Source organism: Dasypus novemcinctus, chromosome 6, assembly GCF_030445035.2.
Source record: "Dasypus novemcinctus isolate mDasNov1 chromosome 6, mDasNov1.1.hap2, whole genome shotgun sequence".
NCBI classification, from domain to species: Eukaryota; Metazoa; Chordata; class Mammalia; order Cingulata; family Dasypodidae; genus Dasypus; species Dasypus novemcinctus.
Genome location: NC_080678.1, coordinates 103,157,002 through 103,172,317, shown reverse-complemented (window position 1 = coordinate 103,172,317; position 15,316 = coordinate 103,157,002). Strand labels below are relative to the sequence as shown.

At 51.6% G+C, this 15,316-nt stretch overlaps 1 protein-coding gene across 1 annotated transcript in view; it reads left to right on the top strand.

Moving 5' to 3' along the window:
• The window catches only part of LOC101422289 (disks large homolog 5-like), an 82,964-nt gene that overhangs the window by 21,964 nt on the left and 45,684 nt on the right, over positions 1-15,316 (top strand). Inside the window, 4 exon segments of the mRNA XM_058299231.2 lie at positions 2,644-2,803; positions 5,130-5,177; positions 5,179-5,271; positions 5,833-6,016. Of these exon segments, the coding sequence (XP_058155214.1) occupies positions 2,644-2,803; positions 5,130-5,177; positions 5,179-5,271; positions 5,833-6,016 (485 nt within the window).

Genomic DNA, 15,316 nt, shown 5'->3' with positions numbered 1-15,316 from the left:
GCTCCCCGGGCAGGCTGCGGGCAGCTGGTCCTTTTCAGTTGTGAGGCTGGAGGGTTCATGTTTCCTGGTTTTTGACCTTGCGTCCCTGAGGCGCCTTCAGGGAGTCTGTGAGGTCAAAATTGTTTTCACGATGACGCTGGGACGGCGTTTGCTCTTCCCGCTGTCCTCCCACGAAGGTGGAGTGGCGCGTTCACAGGTTACAGCGCGCTGTGTGATGGTGCGGCCCTGGCAGAATCCAGCCGTCCCCTAGTAAAGAACTCAGTGAAAATGGAATATGTCACGCCTTACTACGGTTTTTGTTTTGTTATGGAAAATGTATTTCATTTTTCCTAACAATATTAATACTTTTTTGTTATTTTAAAATTAATAAATTTAGAAGTTTTTTTTCTTAGTTTTAATTTCTAATCTGGTGTATATGGATAGATTGAACCCTTATGAACCAAGGTTCTTTGAGTCCTCCTTGATTTTTAGGAGCGTAAAGAGGTCCTAGGGTCAAAAAGTTTGCAAACTTTTAGATTAATCTTGGGCTCTGGGGTCAGACAGAGAGGGCTTCAAATCCCAACTCTGCCATGGCTCTGTACCCTGGTAAGGTTTTGTTTCCTTATCTATAAAATGGAGATAACAGCGGCCTCTACTTCATGGGGATTAAATGGCATAATGTGTGAAGAGCACTTCAGAAATGGCTGGGCATGAAATGTTATCGATGACTGAGGAGCATGTGCCCTGAATCCAGGGTGCCTCAGCTCACCTCCCAGTGCCCCCACTGGCTCTGTCTACCTAACCTTGTAGTGCCTCAGTTTTCTCACCTGCGAAATGGGAATGATGACAATAGCACCTACCTGTTGTGAAGATCCAATTAATGCCAGGGACATAGTAAGCACTCAGGAGAAGTCATCTCTCTGGGCTGTTCTGGGGGGCTAGCCATGACTGGACGTGGAAGCTCCCTTTTGCTGGGTGCTCGTTGAGAGTCTTTCCAGCCCATTGTCTTGGGTTTGTCGATCCTCCATTGATGATCCGCCCCCACCACTGCCCCGAATTGGCTAGAGGGTGAATAGTAAGCACCTCTAGCAGGGGCCTCAGACGTGTCCAAAGAAAGCCCTGTTTGTCCGAAAGTCAAGCAAGTTGCTGCAAACCAGAAGACTTGGCGGGGGCACTGGCCCTGGCTCACGCCCACCACAGTGATTTCATTTGCTAGAAGGGGAGGCAGCTCTGCAGCCCCCTCAGAGCTGTAACTAGCCTGTTACCTCTGCTGGGGACAGGGGTATGGAGCCAGGGTCTTTGAGGGGAGAAGCAAGGGCGGGCTTCTCAAGCTGTAGAGTAGAACCACGTTGGAGAAGGGCCGTGCTTACGAAAAATGCTGATTCTGGACCCCACTTTGAGAGAGGTCTGTGCTGGACAGCAGGAATCCTGGTGGTTAGGGTGTGTCGGGGTTAAAATAACAGACCTTTCAGGACGCACGGGATCCAGTTTTGAAAAGCACTGAGCTGGGAGCTTGAGGCCCCCATCTCGTACCCAGCTGACCCAACCCCAGCGTTGAACTCGCTCCCTCCCGGGAGCTCCTGAAGGTGGACAACCGATCAGCTGAGGATTTTTTGACCTCCAAGGGATTAGGCAGGTGAGGGGGAAGGGGACGTGTGATTCAGGACGGCACAGAGAGTTGGAAGATGCAGTGATTGCCCTTTGCCCGCTCTGCAGCTCCACCAGGGGGACAAATGTTGTCTCCCGTGGGGTGAGTCAGCCATGGATCACAGCCATAAAACGGGATGGCTGATATCAGGAGAACGTGCTTTACAGAGCTGAGAATAACCCGCTGTGCTGTCTCACTTCTCTAGGACATTTGCGTGAGGCGCTTTCTTCCTGGATGGATGGATTGCTTTCCTCCTAGAACCAGAGTTGTAGCTTGTGAGATGTGCTGGTGTTGGCTGCTGTTCCTTAGTAAGAGCGTGAGGCGTGGGACTCCCTTCAGGACATTTTTGGTCCTGGGGGCAGCTTATCAGGACCTGTTGTGGGCTGGAGAGCTGGAGGCCCCAGGGCTTTCCTGCCTCACCCACTTACCTGGACTGTGGGCTGCTCTCCCTGGCTGCCTCCTCCCAGCCTGCACACCTGTGGCCAGTTGGACAGGTCCAGCAGGCAGCTGGAAGGATTGGAAAAGGGAGCTTGTGTAGGGCATGGTGTCCAGCACTGGTGGGGGAGGAAGCTGCCCCAGTCTGTGGGGGCTTTGCGGGGCCCTGGGCGCCTTTGTCTTCGGGCTGGGTCCGAGGCCTGTGCAGTTTCTCCTGCCGGGCTAAATCCGTGGGCAGGGGTGGATGACAGCTGGTGTTTCCAGACCAGGTAAGGATCCAGGGATGGGGGCAAGCCAGCATCCCCCTGGAAGGCTCAAAGCCAGGTTGGGGGTTGAGGGGTGTTGTCAGGGTCCTGAGCCAAGGCCCTGGTCCTATAAGAGTGTAGGAGCAGATGTGGGTGGGTGTGTGGGTGGTGGAGCCCGTCTGCCCGGGCTCGAGGCTCAGCGTTCGCGTCTGTGAAGGGGACCTGGAGTGCCCGCCCTGCCGGGTTGGCTGAGCAGGAGCAGGAGCTCAGAACCCTGCCCAGCACTTGGGGAGCACAGTCTAAATACGAGTTGCCCTTATCGCTGCCCTCCCCCAGGCACCACTGGGAAGGCGCCATCCCCACCGCTCCTCGCCGACCGGCAAGCCAACGAGAAGGTGGAAAACCTCTCTATTCAACTGCGCCTCATGACCCGAGAGAGGAACGAGCTGCGGAAGCGCCTGGCTTTTGCCTCCCACGGGACCACCTGTGACAAAAGGTAGTTGCGACTGGTCTCCTCTTCAGGCCCAATGCGCGAGGGTTGCCGTCCTGACGCAGGTGCCGTTGTCCCCAAGCGCTTAGCCAGCTCCCAGGGTCTGGCTGTGCTCCTGGCGTCCCCGGGCCCCACCTCACATCTGGAGAGTCACCCAGAGGTGCTGCCTGCAGGCCCAGGGGATGCAGGCTTCCTCCAAATCTAAGCCGACACTCAGGAATCCAGGGGAGGGCACGGATCCAGCTGTCTGTCTGTCTGTCCTGCCACGTTTGGAGAGACCCCTTACGGGGGTGCATTTGTGTGAGAGGTGTGCTTGTGTGTACACACATGCATCCATCTGTCCTGTCATGCACGCGGAGAGGCCCCTGATGACCGTGCTTATTGTGTCCATCTGTCCGTCCTGTCTTGCACGTGGAGAGGCCCTGATGGCTGTGCTTATTGTGTCCATATGTCCATCCTGTCATATGTGTGGAGAGGCCCCGATGGCTGTGCTTACCGTGTCCATCTGTCCTCCTGTCATATGTGTGGAGAGGCCCCAATGGCTGTGCTTACCGTGTCCATCTGTCCATCCTGTCATATGCGTGGAGAGGCCCCAATGGCTGTGGATGTGTGTGTGGTGACAGGAGTGCTGGGGCACAGCCCTCAGCCCCCTCCTGTCCCTCGTGGTGCTCGCTTGGTGGCCCTGCTGTCTGTTGCATGGCCCTGGGCTCCCCACTCTGCTCTCTGGTTCTGCCTTCCCGCCCCGAGAGAGTGCGTCCCCTGTGTATCCCTCAGGGGCTGCGTGAAGCCCCTGCCCTCGTAGGCACAGTCGGCCATTGCCACCCACCCTTGGTGGGTCCGTCTGTCTGTGTGTCTGTGTGTGCTGCTGCCTCCCAGAAGACCCCAGCTGGCCTCACGTCGAGTGGCTCGCTGTGTGACTTGTGAGCACGTTTATCGTCCCGTTGCCATGCGTGGTGTTAGGAAGGGTGTATTCCACCTGGTTTCTTGTTTGGAAGAAAATCCTCATCCCCCTCTTTCTTTGGGACCAGAGGTAGATCGAGGGAAGGGCGGCCACAGAGCAGGGCAGAGGAAGTGTCCTTATGCACCTGCATGATCCAGGAGGGCTTCGTGGAGGAGGAGGGGAAGGAACACGGGTCCAGAGTGGCTGGCAGGAGTCTTGAGGACAGAGGGAGTGATTTAACTGCTTTCCTTTAGGACCATCACAGGTGTGTGCCTCCTCCCAAGGGAGGTTCCTCTGGGATGATGTCAGGGCTACAAAGCCTGGTTCTTGAAACTGTTTTTTATGAGAATATGCCCCTATGTCAGCTGTCACAAAGGCAGGATGAGTGAAGTTAAGGATGCTCTAGAGCAGGAGCAGGCAGACTATGGCCTGCAGGACGAATCAGGCCCACTGCCTGGGCTTTTTAAAGAGTTTTATTGGAAGACAGCCACACTCATTTGTTGGTGTAATGTCTCCGGCTGCTTTCATGCTGCGAAGGCAGAGCTGAGTAGCTGCAGCAGAGACTGTATGGCTCACAAAGCCTAAAATATTTAACTTCTGCACCTTTACAGGAAAAGTTAGTTGACTTTCTAGAGCAGGGGTTTTCAAACCTGAGCATGCAGCACAATCACCGAGGGTTTGTTGATGACTCATGGGCTTCTGGTCTAGTCATCCTCTTCCCACACCCTCCCCCAGAGCCACTGATCCTTAGGTCCAGGGCTGGGCCTGATACTTCACATCTCTAAGGAGTCCCCAGGAGGTCCGGATGCTGATGCCCTGGGAAGCACACTTTTAGCACCTCTGCACCTGGCCATAGTTCTCAACTTTGGCTGCATGTTGGAATCACCTGGGGAGCTTTAAAAAGCTCTTGACCCCTGGGTCCAGCCTCAGATATGCCGATGCCATCGGCCTGGGCATTGGTATTTTAATGAGTATCCGAGATTGAAACACACTGGTTAAAAGGAGGAAACTTCACCCCATCGTGGGAATGCAAGGGTCCCCTCCCAGGTTTCCAGATGGACCCACTGTGCATACTGGCTGGTTGCATGGTCTGCTGCAAGCTCCTAGGGGATGAGGCGCCACCTTCTCAGACACATGCAGGGAGCTCAGACAACCGAGGCTCCCTCCATCCTAGGGATTCTGATTTTGTTGATCTGGGGGAGGCTGAGACCTCTGGGTCTCTCAAGCCCCCAGGGGATGCTGGTACATAGGAGACCAGTATTTGGGGACCACTGGACTGGGGTAATCCAGGAGAGCTTCATGTAGGAGTCCACATGCCTCCCGGCTGAGAGACCTTCATTGTCAGTGCAAATCTCAGGGACTCTGTTCATTGGGCTGTTTGGTCTGGGCCAGGCCCTACCACAGGCTGAATCCCGACTACGAGAGGCTGAAGATCCAGTGTGCGGGCCATGTCGGACCTGCAGAGCCTCCAGAACCAGCACACCAACGCCTTGAAGAGGTGCGAGGAGGTGGCCAAGGAGACCGACTTCTACCAGTGAGTGGGCCTGCCCGGCCGGGGCTCCCGCCGGTCTCTGGATGTGGAGCTGGGGTTCTGGTCCTGGTCCTCTTCTCCCACTTAGCAAGCATCCTGCCTTCAGTGAGTGGACGTGTGCCCTTGGACCTGCCTTAGACAGTGGGCCAGGCAGACCCCGTCCAGTCGCTGCCCGGGCTTTGCCGCAGCATGTGGCTGCAGGACGGGCAGATGGGCACGTGGCACGGACTTCTTTGGCTCCTGGCGCCCCTTTGAGGGTATTTGCCTTCCCCCTCCTGATGTTTTCCCGGACCTCAGAACTGGGAGGTGCTGGGTCCGTACCAGCTAAGGGCTTATCTCCTTTCCTTGGTCTTTGTACATTTGCCATTTCTGATGTCGGGTTTTCAACAAGTGGTTTGGGTCTTCCTGGAACGTGGCCGGTACTGGGCTTGGGTCTGCCTCCAAGCGCTGCTGGCCTGGCCGTGCCGGCTCCCATTGGGTGTTTTGGGAGTGTTGGGACCTGGAGGGGCAAGGCCTCGGGATGGGGTAGGAGGCCGGCTGGGGCTCACTGCGTGGGCTTTTCAGCATACTCCACAGCCGGCTCCTGAGTGACCAGATGCAGCTGAAGGACGACATGGACATGCTGAGGAGGGAGAACGGGCAGCTGCTGCGTGAGTGGAACCTGCTGCAGCAGTCGTGGGAGGACATGAAGCGGCTCCACGAAGAGGACCAGAAGGAGAACGGCGACCCCCGGGCCCAGCAGCAGCAGGTAGCACCGGGCCGGGTGGTGGGGGGCAGAGCAGGGCTGGCTCCCTCCCTCCCTCTCCCCAGTGCCCCCGGGGTGTGTGCCTCCTGTGAGGTCCTGGGATATCCGTGAGCAAACAGCCCACGCTCTCCTGGAGGCTGCCATCCAGCGGGGGGAGAGGAGGAGTATGAATCTCATAACACACACCGGGTGTTGCAGGGGCTGCTGAGCAGGAGGTGTATGGTGTGATGTGGCCTAACATGGGCTTGACTTAATCTGGGGGGTCGGGTTTCTGTATCTTATTTCCTTTGTATGGATCAGGTGAGATTATGGATGGAAAGGAGCTTGGAAATTTTAATACTGCACGGATATGAGGTGGAGCGGTTGTTGTCGTTATTGTGGCTGGGAGTGTGGCCTCTGCTCTGGGGCTCTCTCCAGTCCCAGCCAGTTCCCTCCCTCAGTTCAGCTCTTGATTCACTCCGATGGGCCGGCATGAGCGGCAGGCCCGTCAGAACATGGGCTTGCCATGAGTGGCATTGGGCGGGGTCTTCCTCTCCTAGCGCACAGTCTGCAGCTGCCCAGCTATCTGGACAGGGCCCATGACGTGCTGTGGGTCTGTAGATGCTGTGGATGTTTGGGGTCGGAAGGCGTTCCCCAGGCGAGGCAGAGGCTCTGAGCACCGCAACCCAGGATGCGGTGCAGCAGAGCGCCCCGTCCCCACCAGAGGGCATTTGTGGACCCTCGAGAGTTAAAGCAGGGCTGTTGGGTTTTGCTTATAAACTAATGGGTAACAGTCAGAACTCGTCCAATAATTTAGTATGACATTGTATTCTTTGCTTTCTTTTCATGTGAACATATTTTACATTTAAATTTTGAAGCTATTATAGACTTACAGAGTATTTGCAGGTATGGTTCAAAGAACCTTTTTTGCCCCTGCCTCATTCAAGAGTAGGATCCCCTCCACAGGTTCTACCGCGTGTTGCCTGCAGACAGGGGTATTCTCCCGTGTGACAGCAACACAACCACGAGCCCCAGGAAGTTAGCACGATACATCAGTACCACCAATCATCAGACCCTGTGCACGTTTTGCCAGTTGTCTCAGTCCTGTCTTTTTTGGGAAAAGGGTCAAGTTCAGATTGTCTGTAGCATAAAATGTACGTCTTCTGTCTCTTTAGTCTCCTTCAATTGGGAACGGTGCCTCAGGCTTCCCTTGACCTTTGTCACCTTGACTTTTGAAGCTTACAGGCCAATTATTATTTTTTAAACTTTTAATTTTGAAATACTTTCAAATATACAAGAGAGTTACAGAAATAAAATAAAGGCCATATAGAGAATTTCAAAATAACCCTATGCCCCAATATCCAGGTGCACTAATTTTAACATTTTATCATTCTCCTTCTATCTATGCAGCAACTTACCCGTCCGTCTGTCTATCTTATACTCATCTATCAGTCCATTTTCTAACATTTGTTTATTGTTTATATACATCATGCTGCTTGAACACTTAATAGTGCCATGCACATTTCCTAAGAACAAGAATATTCATTTATGTAATCACCTTAAGTGCAGTTTTCAAGTTCAAGAAATTTAACATTGATATAAAGCTTACAGTCTATATTCTAATTTTTTCATATGTCCCCAAAATTTGCTTTTGAGCCTTTTCTCCTATTGTATAAGATCACGTATTGCATTTAATTGTCTTTGTCTCTTCAGTTGCTCTTTTTGTGTGTGTGTGTGTGAATATATGCACACACACACATATAGCAAATGTTTCCATCTCAACCACTCAGTGGGATTACTCGCATTTTCCCTGTTGTGGTGCCCTTACCACCTGCCATTCCTGTCTTCCCAAACAGAAACCCTGTGCCTGTTATGTGTTAATTCCCCATTCCCCTTGTCCCCTCCTTCCCCACCCCTGACTACCCATATTGTAATGTCCATCTCTGTGAGACTGCGGTTCACTGATTTTTTTTTGTAGTTACCATGGAGCTTAAGTGTAAACATCCTATAAATAGTTTTAAGTCTATAACTTTCTTTTTTTGTTGTAGATTTATTTTTTTATTTATTTCTCTCCCCACCCTGCCCCCAGTTGTCTGCTCTCTGTGTCGGCTTCTATCCTTATCAGCAGCACTGGGAATCTGTGTCTCTTTGTTGCATCATCTTGTTGTTTCAGCTCTCCGTGTGTGCAGCGCCATTCTTGGACAGGCTGCACTTTCTTTCATGCTGGGCAGCTCTCCTTATGGAGTGCACTACTTGCACGTGGGGCTCCCCTACTCGGGGGACACCCCTGCATGGCACGGCACTCCTTGCGCACATCAGCACTGCGCATGGGCCAGCTCCACACGGGTCAAGGAGGCCCAGGGTTTGAACCACGGACCTCCCATGTGGTAGGCGGATGCCCTATCCATTGGGCCAAGTCCACTATCCTAAACTTTCTTGTTTGTGTAGAGACCAACTTAACTTCAATGGTATGTACCAACTATTTCAGGTAGTTCTTGTAAATTACAGGTTTATATACTTTGTTTATAAAAAATCACTGATTTCTCATGACATTTTATGCATCTGACTTTTAGATTCTGTAGGAAGTGAGAAGTGGAGTTACAAACCAAAAACACAAGGGTGCTAGTATTTATATATACTCCAGCTATTACCCTAACTGGAGATGCTTTTCATGTGGCTTCGATTTATTGTCTAGTGTCCTTTCCTTTCTACCTTCAAAACTCTTTTAGTCTCTCTTGTAGGGCTGGTCTAGTGGTAGACAAACTCCCTCAGCTTTTGTTTATTTGGAAATGTTTTAATTTGGTTGATAATTGTTTGCATTCAGCACTTTAAATATGTTACCTCACTGCCTTCTTGCCTCCATGGTTTTCCATGAGAAATAGGCACTTAATCTTACTGACGCTTCTTTATGAGACACATTTTTTCAGGGCTTTTAGAATTCTCTCTTAATCTTTGGTATTGCACTGTTTGATTAAAAGGTACTGTACTGTGTGTCTATTTGGGTTTATCCTATTTTGGGTTCCTTGAGCATCTTGGATATCTTTTGTTATATTGCTGTTATGTTATTCATGTCTTTTGTTAAATTTGGGAAGTTTTCAGCTATCATTTCTTTGAATTTTCTCTTTGCCCCTTTCTTTCCTTCTTCTCCTGGGACTCCCACAGTGCTTGATGGTGTCTCACAGGTTCCCTCTGGCTCTGTTCACTTTTCTTCATTCTTTTGTCTTTCCTCAGACTGGATGATTTCAACTGTCTTATCTTCAAGTTTACCTGATTCTTCCTAGCCCCTATCTGTTGTTGAACCGAACCTAAAGGAATTTAAATTTTTCTGTTACTCTTGTCTTCAGCTCTGTTTCATTCCTTTTCATAATTTTTTTTTTTAAAGATATGGGGGCTGGGGATTGATCCCAGGACCCTGTATATGGGAAGTGGGTGTCCACCCACTGAGCCATATTGGCTTCCCTGGGTTGACTTTTCCGTTTGTTTTGCTTGTTTTTTTTTTTAGGAGACACCTGAACCGAACCTGGGTGTGAGGTGGGTGCTTAACCGCTGGAGCCACATCCACTCCCTTCATATTTTCCATCTCTTGCTATTCTGCATTCATCTGTCATTTCCCTGATTTCCTTTAGTTTGTTGTCCATGTTTTCCTTTAGCTCTTTCAACATATTTAGAGTTTTTTTTTTTTTTTTTGAGTCTTTGTTATGTCCCAGGTCTGGCCCCTCCTCCTGGGTAATTTCAAATGCTTTAATCATCTCCTTTGCCTGGCCCATCACTTCCTTTTCTTTGTATGTTTTGTAATCTTTCATTAAAAGCTGGATGTTTCAATATTTTAAATGATTTTTTAAAATGTGTTATCGCTGGAATTTAGAGTCTGAGGTGTTTGTTCCTTAAGCTAGTAAACAGCTAGCCTAAGAGCTAAAAAAGGAGAAAGAATGCACTGTTCCCAGTCTTTGCAAATTGACCTGTGCTCTCCTTCAGAGCCCTTTCTGCAGGTTAGGTCTTCCCTGGGCTTGCTCTGTGGCCCCAGGAATTCCCGTTTACACACATAGGAATGTCCCTCTTTCCTAGGAGGCAGTTTCCTCACAGCACGGCCCTCTGTGTCCTCCAGCCAGCAATCCCTTGCCCCAGGCAGCATGGCTTGACAGCCTGCCACCCCCCGGCTGCCTTCTGCCTTTTGCAGGAGAGCTGGGCAAGCTGCCCTCCATGGCAGGGCACGCTCTGGGGCAGCGAGTCCCTCAGGCCACCGCCAGGCAGGCTGGGCCGGACGTGCATGCTGCCAGGATATGCACGAGGGTTCTTTTGCTCCCTCTGCATCCAGGGTCAGGGACCCACCCTGGGAGCGCTGCTGACCCCGTGCCCAGCCATGAGGGGTGGGTGAGGGGCCGGCCAGGGTGCCATGAGAGCCAACACTTTGTAGGTAGCTTTTTTTCTTGATTCGGTTCTCGTCCTGGTACTGTTGTCTAACCGTTTTCTTGAGCTTTGTTTGAGAAAGATGTTTCTGCCAGTTCTTGTAGGTTATTCAGAGTTTGTGTCGGGGTGGAGCCCTGGCATGCCTCACCCCATCCTCTTGACCCAGGCGTGAGGCCAGTTATTTTGTAGGGTGGCTCTCAATGTAGAGTTCTCTGATCCTCATGGTTAGAATCGGTTAGTGTATTTTTGGTAGGAGTGTCACAGAAGGGATCCTGCCTTCTTCTCTTGTATCCTGCCGGTGGGAAATGCTGCCCTCTGATCCGCTCCTCATACTGGTCACTAGAATCACTTGACTGCGGCGATGTCTCCAAGCTTCTCCACTGTAAAGTTCCTCTTCGTGATTCAGAAGTGTTTTTAGGGCTGTCCATTGAAACTGCAGATATCCCATTTGTCATCAGATTTTCAATTACCTGTCCTCCATCCCTCCATCTGTGTATCCATTTACCTATCCATCTCTGGTTTCCTGTTTTAGTCACTAGGCTATAATCTGTTGAGGCCAGTGGGAACCCCCCCTTTGGCCTTGCACTTATGTCTTTTTTTTTTTTTTTTGACATTTTCTATCATTATTTGAGCACTTCCTTGCTCTCTGGTACAAGATGCTCCAGGCTTGTTTTATACATCTCCTGCCCTAGCCCTGGAAATTAGCCATTTCTCCAAGGAGCCTTCATTCCTTTTAGTGGAGAACGGTAGTTAGGGGCAAGATCTGAATGCCAGCTATGCTCATAGGTATTGGGGTGTCACTGCTCCTAGGCCTTCTCAGTGGATAGAAGTAGGGAATATCTGTATATGCATACATGTGTATGCACACACATTTGCATCTCGATTGATTATCACCATGAGTTTACACTGACACCACGGGGTTGGCCTGGTTTCTCCCATTTCCCCCCCCCCCTTTTTTTTTTTACCCCGGTCCTCACATGATGAGAAACCTGGTGCCTGTTATTCTTTGAGCTATTAACTTTGATCAGTGTCCACCTCTGTAACCTGTCTCCAGCCCCTCTGTCCCCTCCCCCATGCCAGGCCCATCTTGCCCTTCTTGGGCCCTCCTGCTCCGGGCCTCACCTCCACGGGGACCCCTCCCCATCCCACTAAGGCCCTGAGCCCCCTCAGGGCGCCTCCCCTCCAGGGTGCCTGCCTTGCTCTGCCACACCTAATGGCTTTCAGGTCCAATTCTTCAGAAAGCGGGGCTCGGGGCTTTTTTCTTTTTTTATGCTATGGTTATTTTTTCCAATTGCAAAATTAATAAACATTTTGTACTGAATAATGAAAGAATCAGGTGATATAGGAATGTCAAAAATTAAAAGCAGAATTCTTCCCATATTCTCACTACACAGAAATAACTGCCATTTGTGTCCTTAGCCTACTACCAGTGGAAGGTTTGAGACTTTTATCTGCACACACACACAACCCCTTCTGTCTCCATTTATTTTACAGAAATGGCATCATACGATACAATTTCTGGCCAGAATTTTTTTTTCTTTGCTTAATAGGTCATGTACTTCTTTCTATTTTGGTACAAGGCTACCTCATTGTTTTTAACTTCTATATAGAGTATTGCATTCCATGGAAGTACTTAAATGATTCAGCCAGTCTCCTATTGACTACACCTAGGGCTATTTTCAGTATTTTCCCATTATACGCTATATTCTATTTAAAAATTTGCTTCCGTGGTTTATTTTGTTTGGCTGATAACTCCTGAGGTCCTGTGTGGCATATGGGACAGGCTGGCTGATGGGCCCTGGGAGGGCCTTGCTGTGAGATGCCCCTGCATCCCTCCCATGAGCTCCCTGCTGGGGGATATGGCCGGCCAGGGTCAGGCCTGAGTCTGGGGTGGGGGCTGGTACTTAGCTGTAGGCCTTGGCTGGTTCTTGGCAAGAGGAAAGGCTCCCAGGAAGTGGAGTTTGGTGCAGGCCAGGACAGCAGCCAGAGGCCCCGGGCCCCATGGGGAGCGCCATGGACCACGTGGTCCCCATGCCACCTCCATGGCTGACCCGACACATGACCCCAGAGTGGCTTCCGCAGCACCCTCGCCTTCCTTTCCCCTGTCCTGGTAAAAGTCCCAGGAGGGAGGGGCGATGCTCCTGGAGCATTGCTGCAAGGATGAGAGGAGGCAGGTGCCGCTGACAGGAAGTGCCGCCTTGAGGCCAGCGCCCGTGCGCCTGCCCTGCCTGTGCACCGAGCTTCCCGGAGCAGCCATGTAGGACTGTGGGCCTCACCTGTCGGAAGCTCTGGCCGATCCGGGCCGGCCTGCCCCCGTGCTCCCGGTGTGAGCGGGAGCTGCCTGGCAGTCGGTCACGGAGCCCCAGCCGAGGCCTCGTGCCTCTCTCTACTGTGAGGGGCGACTCCTGGTCTGAGGGGTGGGCGGCCCTCCCTGACTTCACCCTTTGCTTCTCCTTTTTTCCTGGCCATTGCCTGCTCTGACCTTGGCTCAGGTCATCTTTTTTTTTTTTTTTTCTCTCAATTTTTATTCTAGTTCCGTGTATACAACCTAAAAAATCCTCTTTTAGCCACCTTCAAATATATATTTCAGGGCTGTTAATTATGTTCACAGCATTGTGCTACCAGCACCACTGTCTATTACCAAAACTTTACCATCAATCCAAACAGAACTTCAGGGCAATCTAAGCATTCACTCCTCATTTTCTTACCGTACCCCGTCCCCTCATAACTTACATCTAGAGTCTGTCTCTGTGAGTTTGCTTACCTTAATTATCAGATAACCTTTTGCCTTTTCTTTGGGGGATTCATCATTTCGAGAGAGTTTGCAGCTCTACCTTTCTAGCCTTGCTGGGAAGTGGCAGAGTGGGCTTTTGGCTGAGTTCATCTCATGGTTGCTGAGGAGATTAAAGGAGGCCTGCATGCAGAGCACAGCACCAGGGGCCTGGCATGTCTGAAGCGCTCGGTGATGTTTGCTGTTATTATCCTGGGCCTTTCAGATCTGGATGTGGAGAAATTGGAACCCTTATACATTGCTAGTGGGACCATTAGATGGCAGTTTGGCATGTCCTCAAAAAGTTAGCATGGGGTGGCGGACTTGGCCCAGTGGTTAGGGCGTCCGTCTGCCACATGGGAGGTCCGCGGTTCAAACCCCAGGCCTCCTTGACCCGTGTGGAGCTGGGCAATGTGCAGTGCTGATGTGCGCAAGGAGTGCCCTGCCACGCAGGGGTGTCCCCCATGTAGGGGAGCCCCACGTGCAAGGAGTGCACCCCGTAAGGAGAGCCACCCAGCGCGAAAGAAAGTGCAGCCTGCCCAGGAATAGAGCCACACACGGAGAGCTGACACAACAAGATGAAGCAACAAAAAGAAACACAGATTCCCGTCAATAACAGAAGCGGACAAAGAACACGCAGCAAATAGACAATAGACAATAACAGAAGCGGACAAAGAACATGCAGCAAATAGACAAAGAGAACAGACAACCAGGGTGGGGGGGAAGGGGAGAGAAATAAATAAATAAAATAAATCTTTAAAAAAAGAAAGTTAGCATGGGTGTTACCTGGTGACGCAGCGACCCACTCCTAGGTATAAAACCAAGGTAACCGAGAACTTGTCCACACAAAACTGTGAACAAACGTTCATGGCAGCATCGGTCACTGTAGCCGCAGGGTGGAAACAACACAAACTTCCACTGACGGATGGATGGATGAGGAGAATGTGGTCTACCCGTACAACAGCGTACTATTCAGCCAGAAACAGAATGACGTTCTGGTGCACGCTGCAATGTGCATGAGCCTGGAAACCATTATTTTGAATGAAAGCCACCAGACACAGACGGTCACGTATTGCAGGATTCCTTTCCATGAAATGTCCAGAAGAGGTAAATCCGTCGAGACTCAACACAGATGAGCGGTTTCCAGGAGCTGAGGGGAGGAGGACCAGAGAGCCCCTGCTTCATGGGTACAGGATTTATCTTCGGGGTGATGGAAATGTTCTGGAATTGTGTGGCGGTGGTGATTGCACAACCTCATAAAGATACTAAACACCAACTGAAGTTTTACATTAAAAGGGTGAATTAGATCTCAGAAAGACTCCATCACACACACAAAAAAATCTGCCCTCATGAAGCATAAAACTTCTTTGCCTCCAAATCTGACTCTTTCTTCCGGAGGTACATGGCTTTGACAGGCAGCCAGACTGAGAGTTGCATCTCCATTCTCTTCGCCTCCTTCCCTGTCCTGTCCCCCTCCTCCCAAATAAAGTGGGGGTGTTTTCTGTCGGCCCCTTTGCCCATCCCCTGGTTTCTTTTTCCTGAAGGCTTGTCCCGCGGGGCAGGACTAAATGCCCGTGCTCCAGGCTCCGCAGGTCCTTCATGGCACTGGCTGTCACCGGGCAAGTGCCGCCACCTTGGCAGCTGGGGGAGGAGTGGCCTGGCCACTGCGGGGACTGTGTCCAGCTGCCGGGGCTGCCCGTGCCCCCTCCGCCAGGGCAGCAGGCCCCAGGTTTGTGCCCTGCGGGGCCTGGGGGGCAAAGGTCGGTCTCCAGGGACAAGGCGGTTTTGTGGCTCGCTTCCTCCCACGCCTTGTCAACGTGAAGAGGCCCTTGCTGGGTAAAAGGTGCTGTTTGACTTGTGTGTTTGCTTGAGGGATTTGTGGGGCCCTTCTGCCCTCGGTATGGTTTATCTCACAGGAAGTGAGGCTGCCCTGGTGGGTGGGGCTTCGTGGGCCTGGGTCCGGGCCCGTTCCCTCTTGGGCAGATGGGCGCTTCGCCCTCTGAGTGCGCGGAGGGGATGGGGAGTGCCGCGGCCCAGATGTGGACAGGGGGCTGCGGCATTTTGGGTTCTTCTTGGCTGTCTTGGGGATGCCCCAGTGACCAGGGCAGGGGCTGCCGAGCCTTGGCTGGGGAAGCAGGTACAGGATG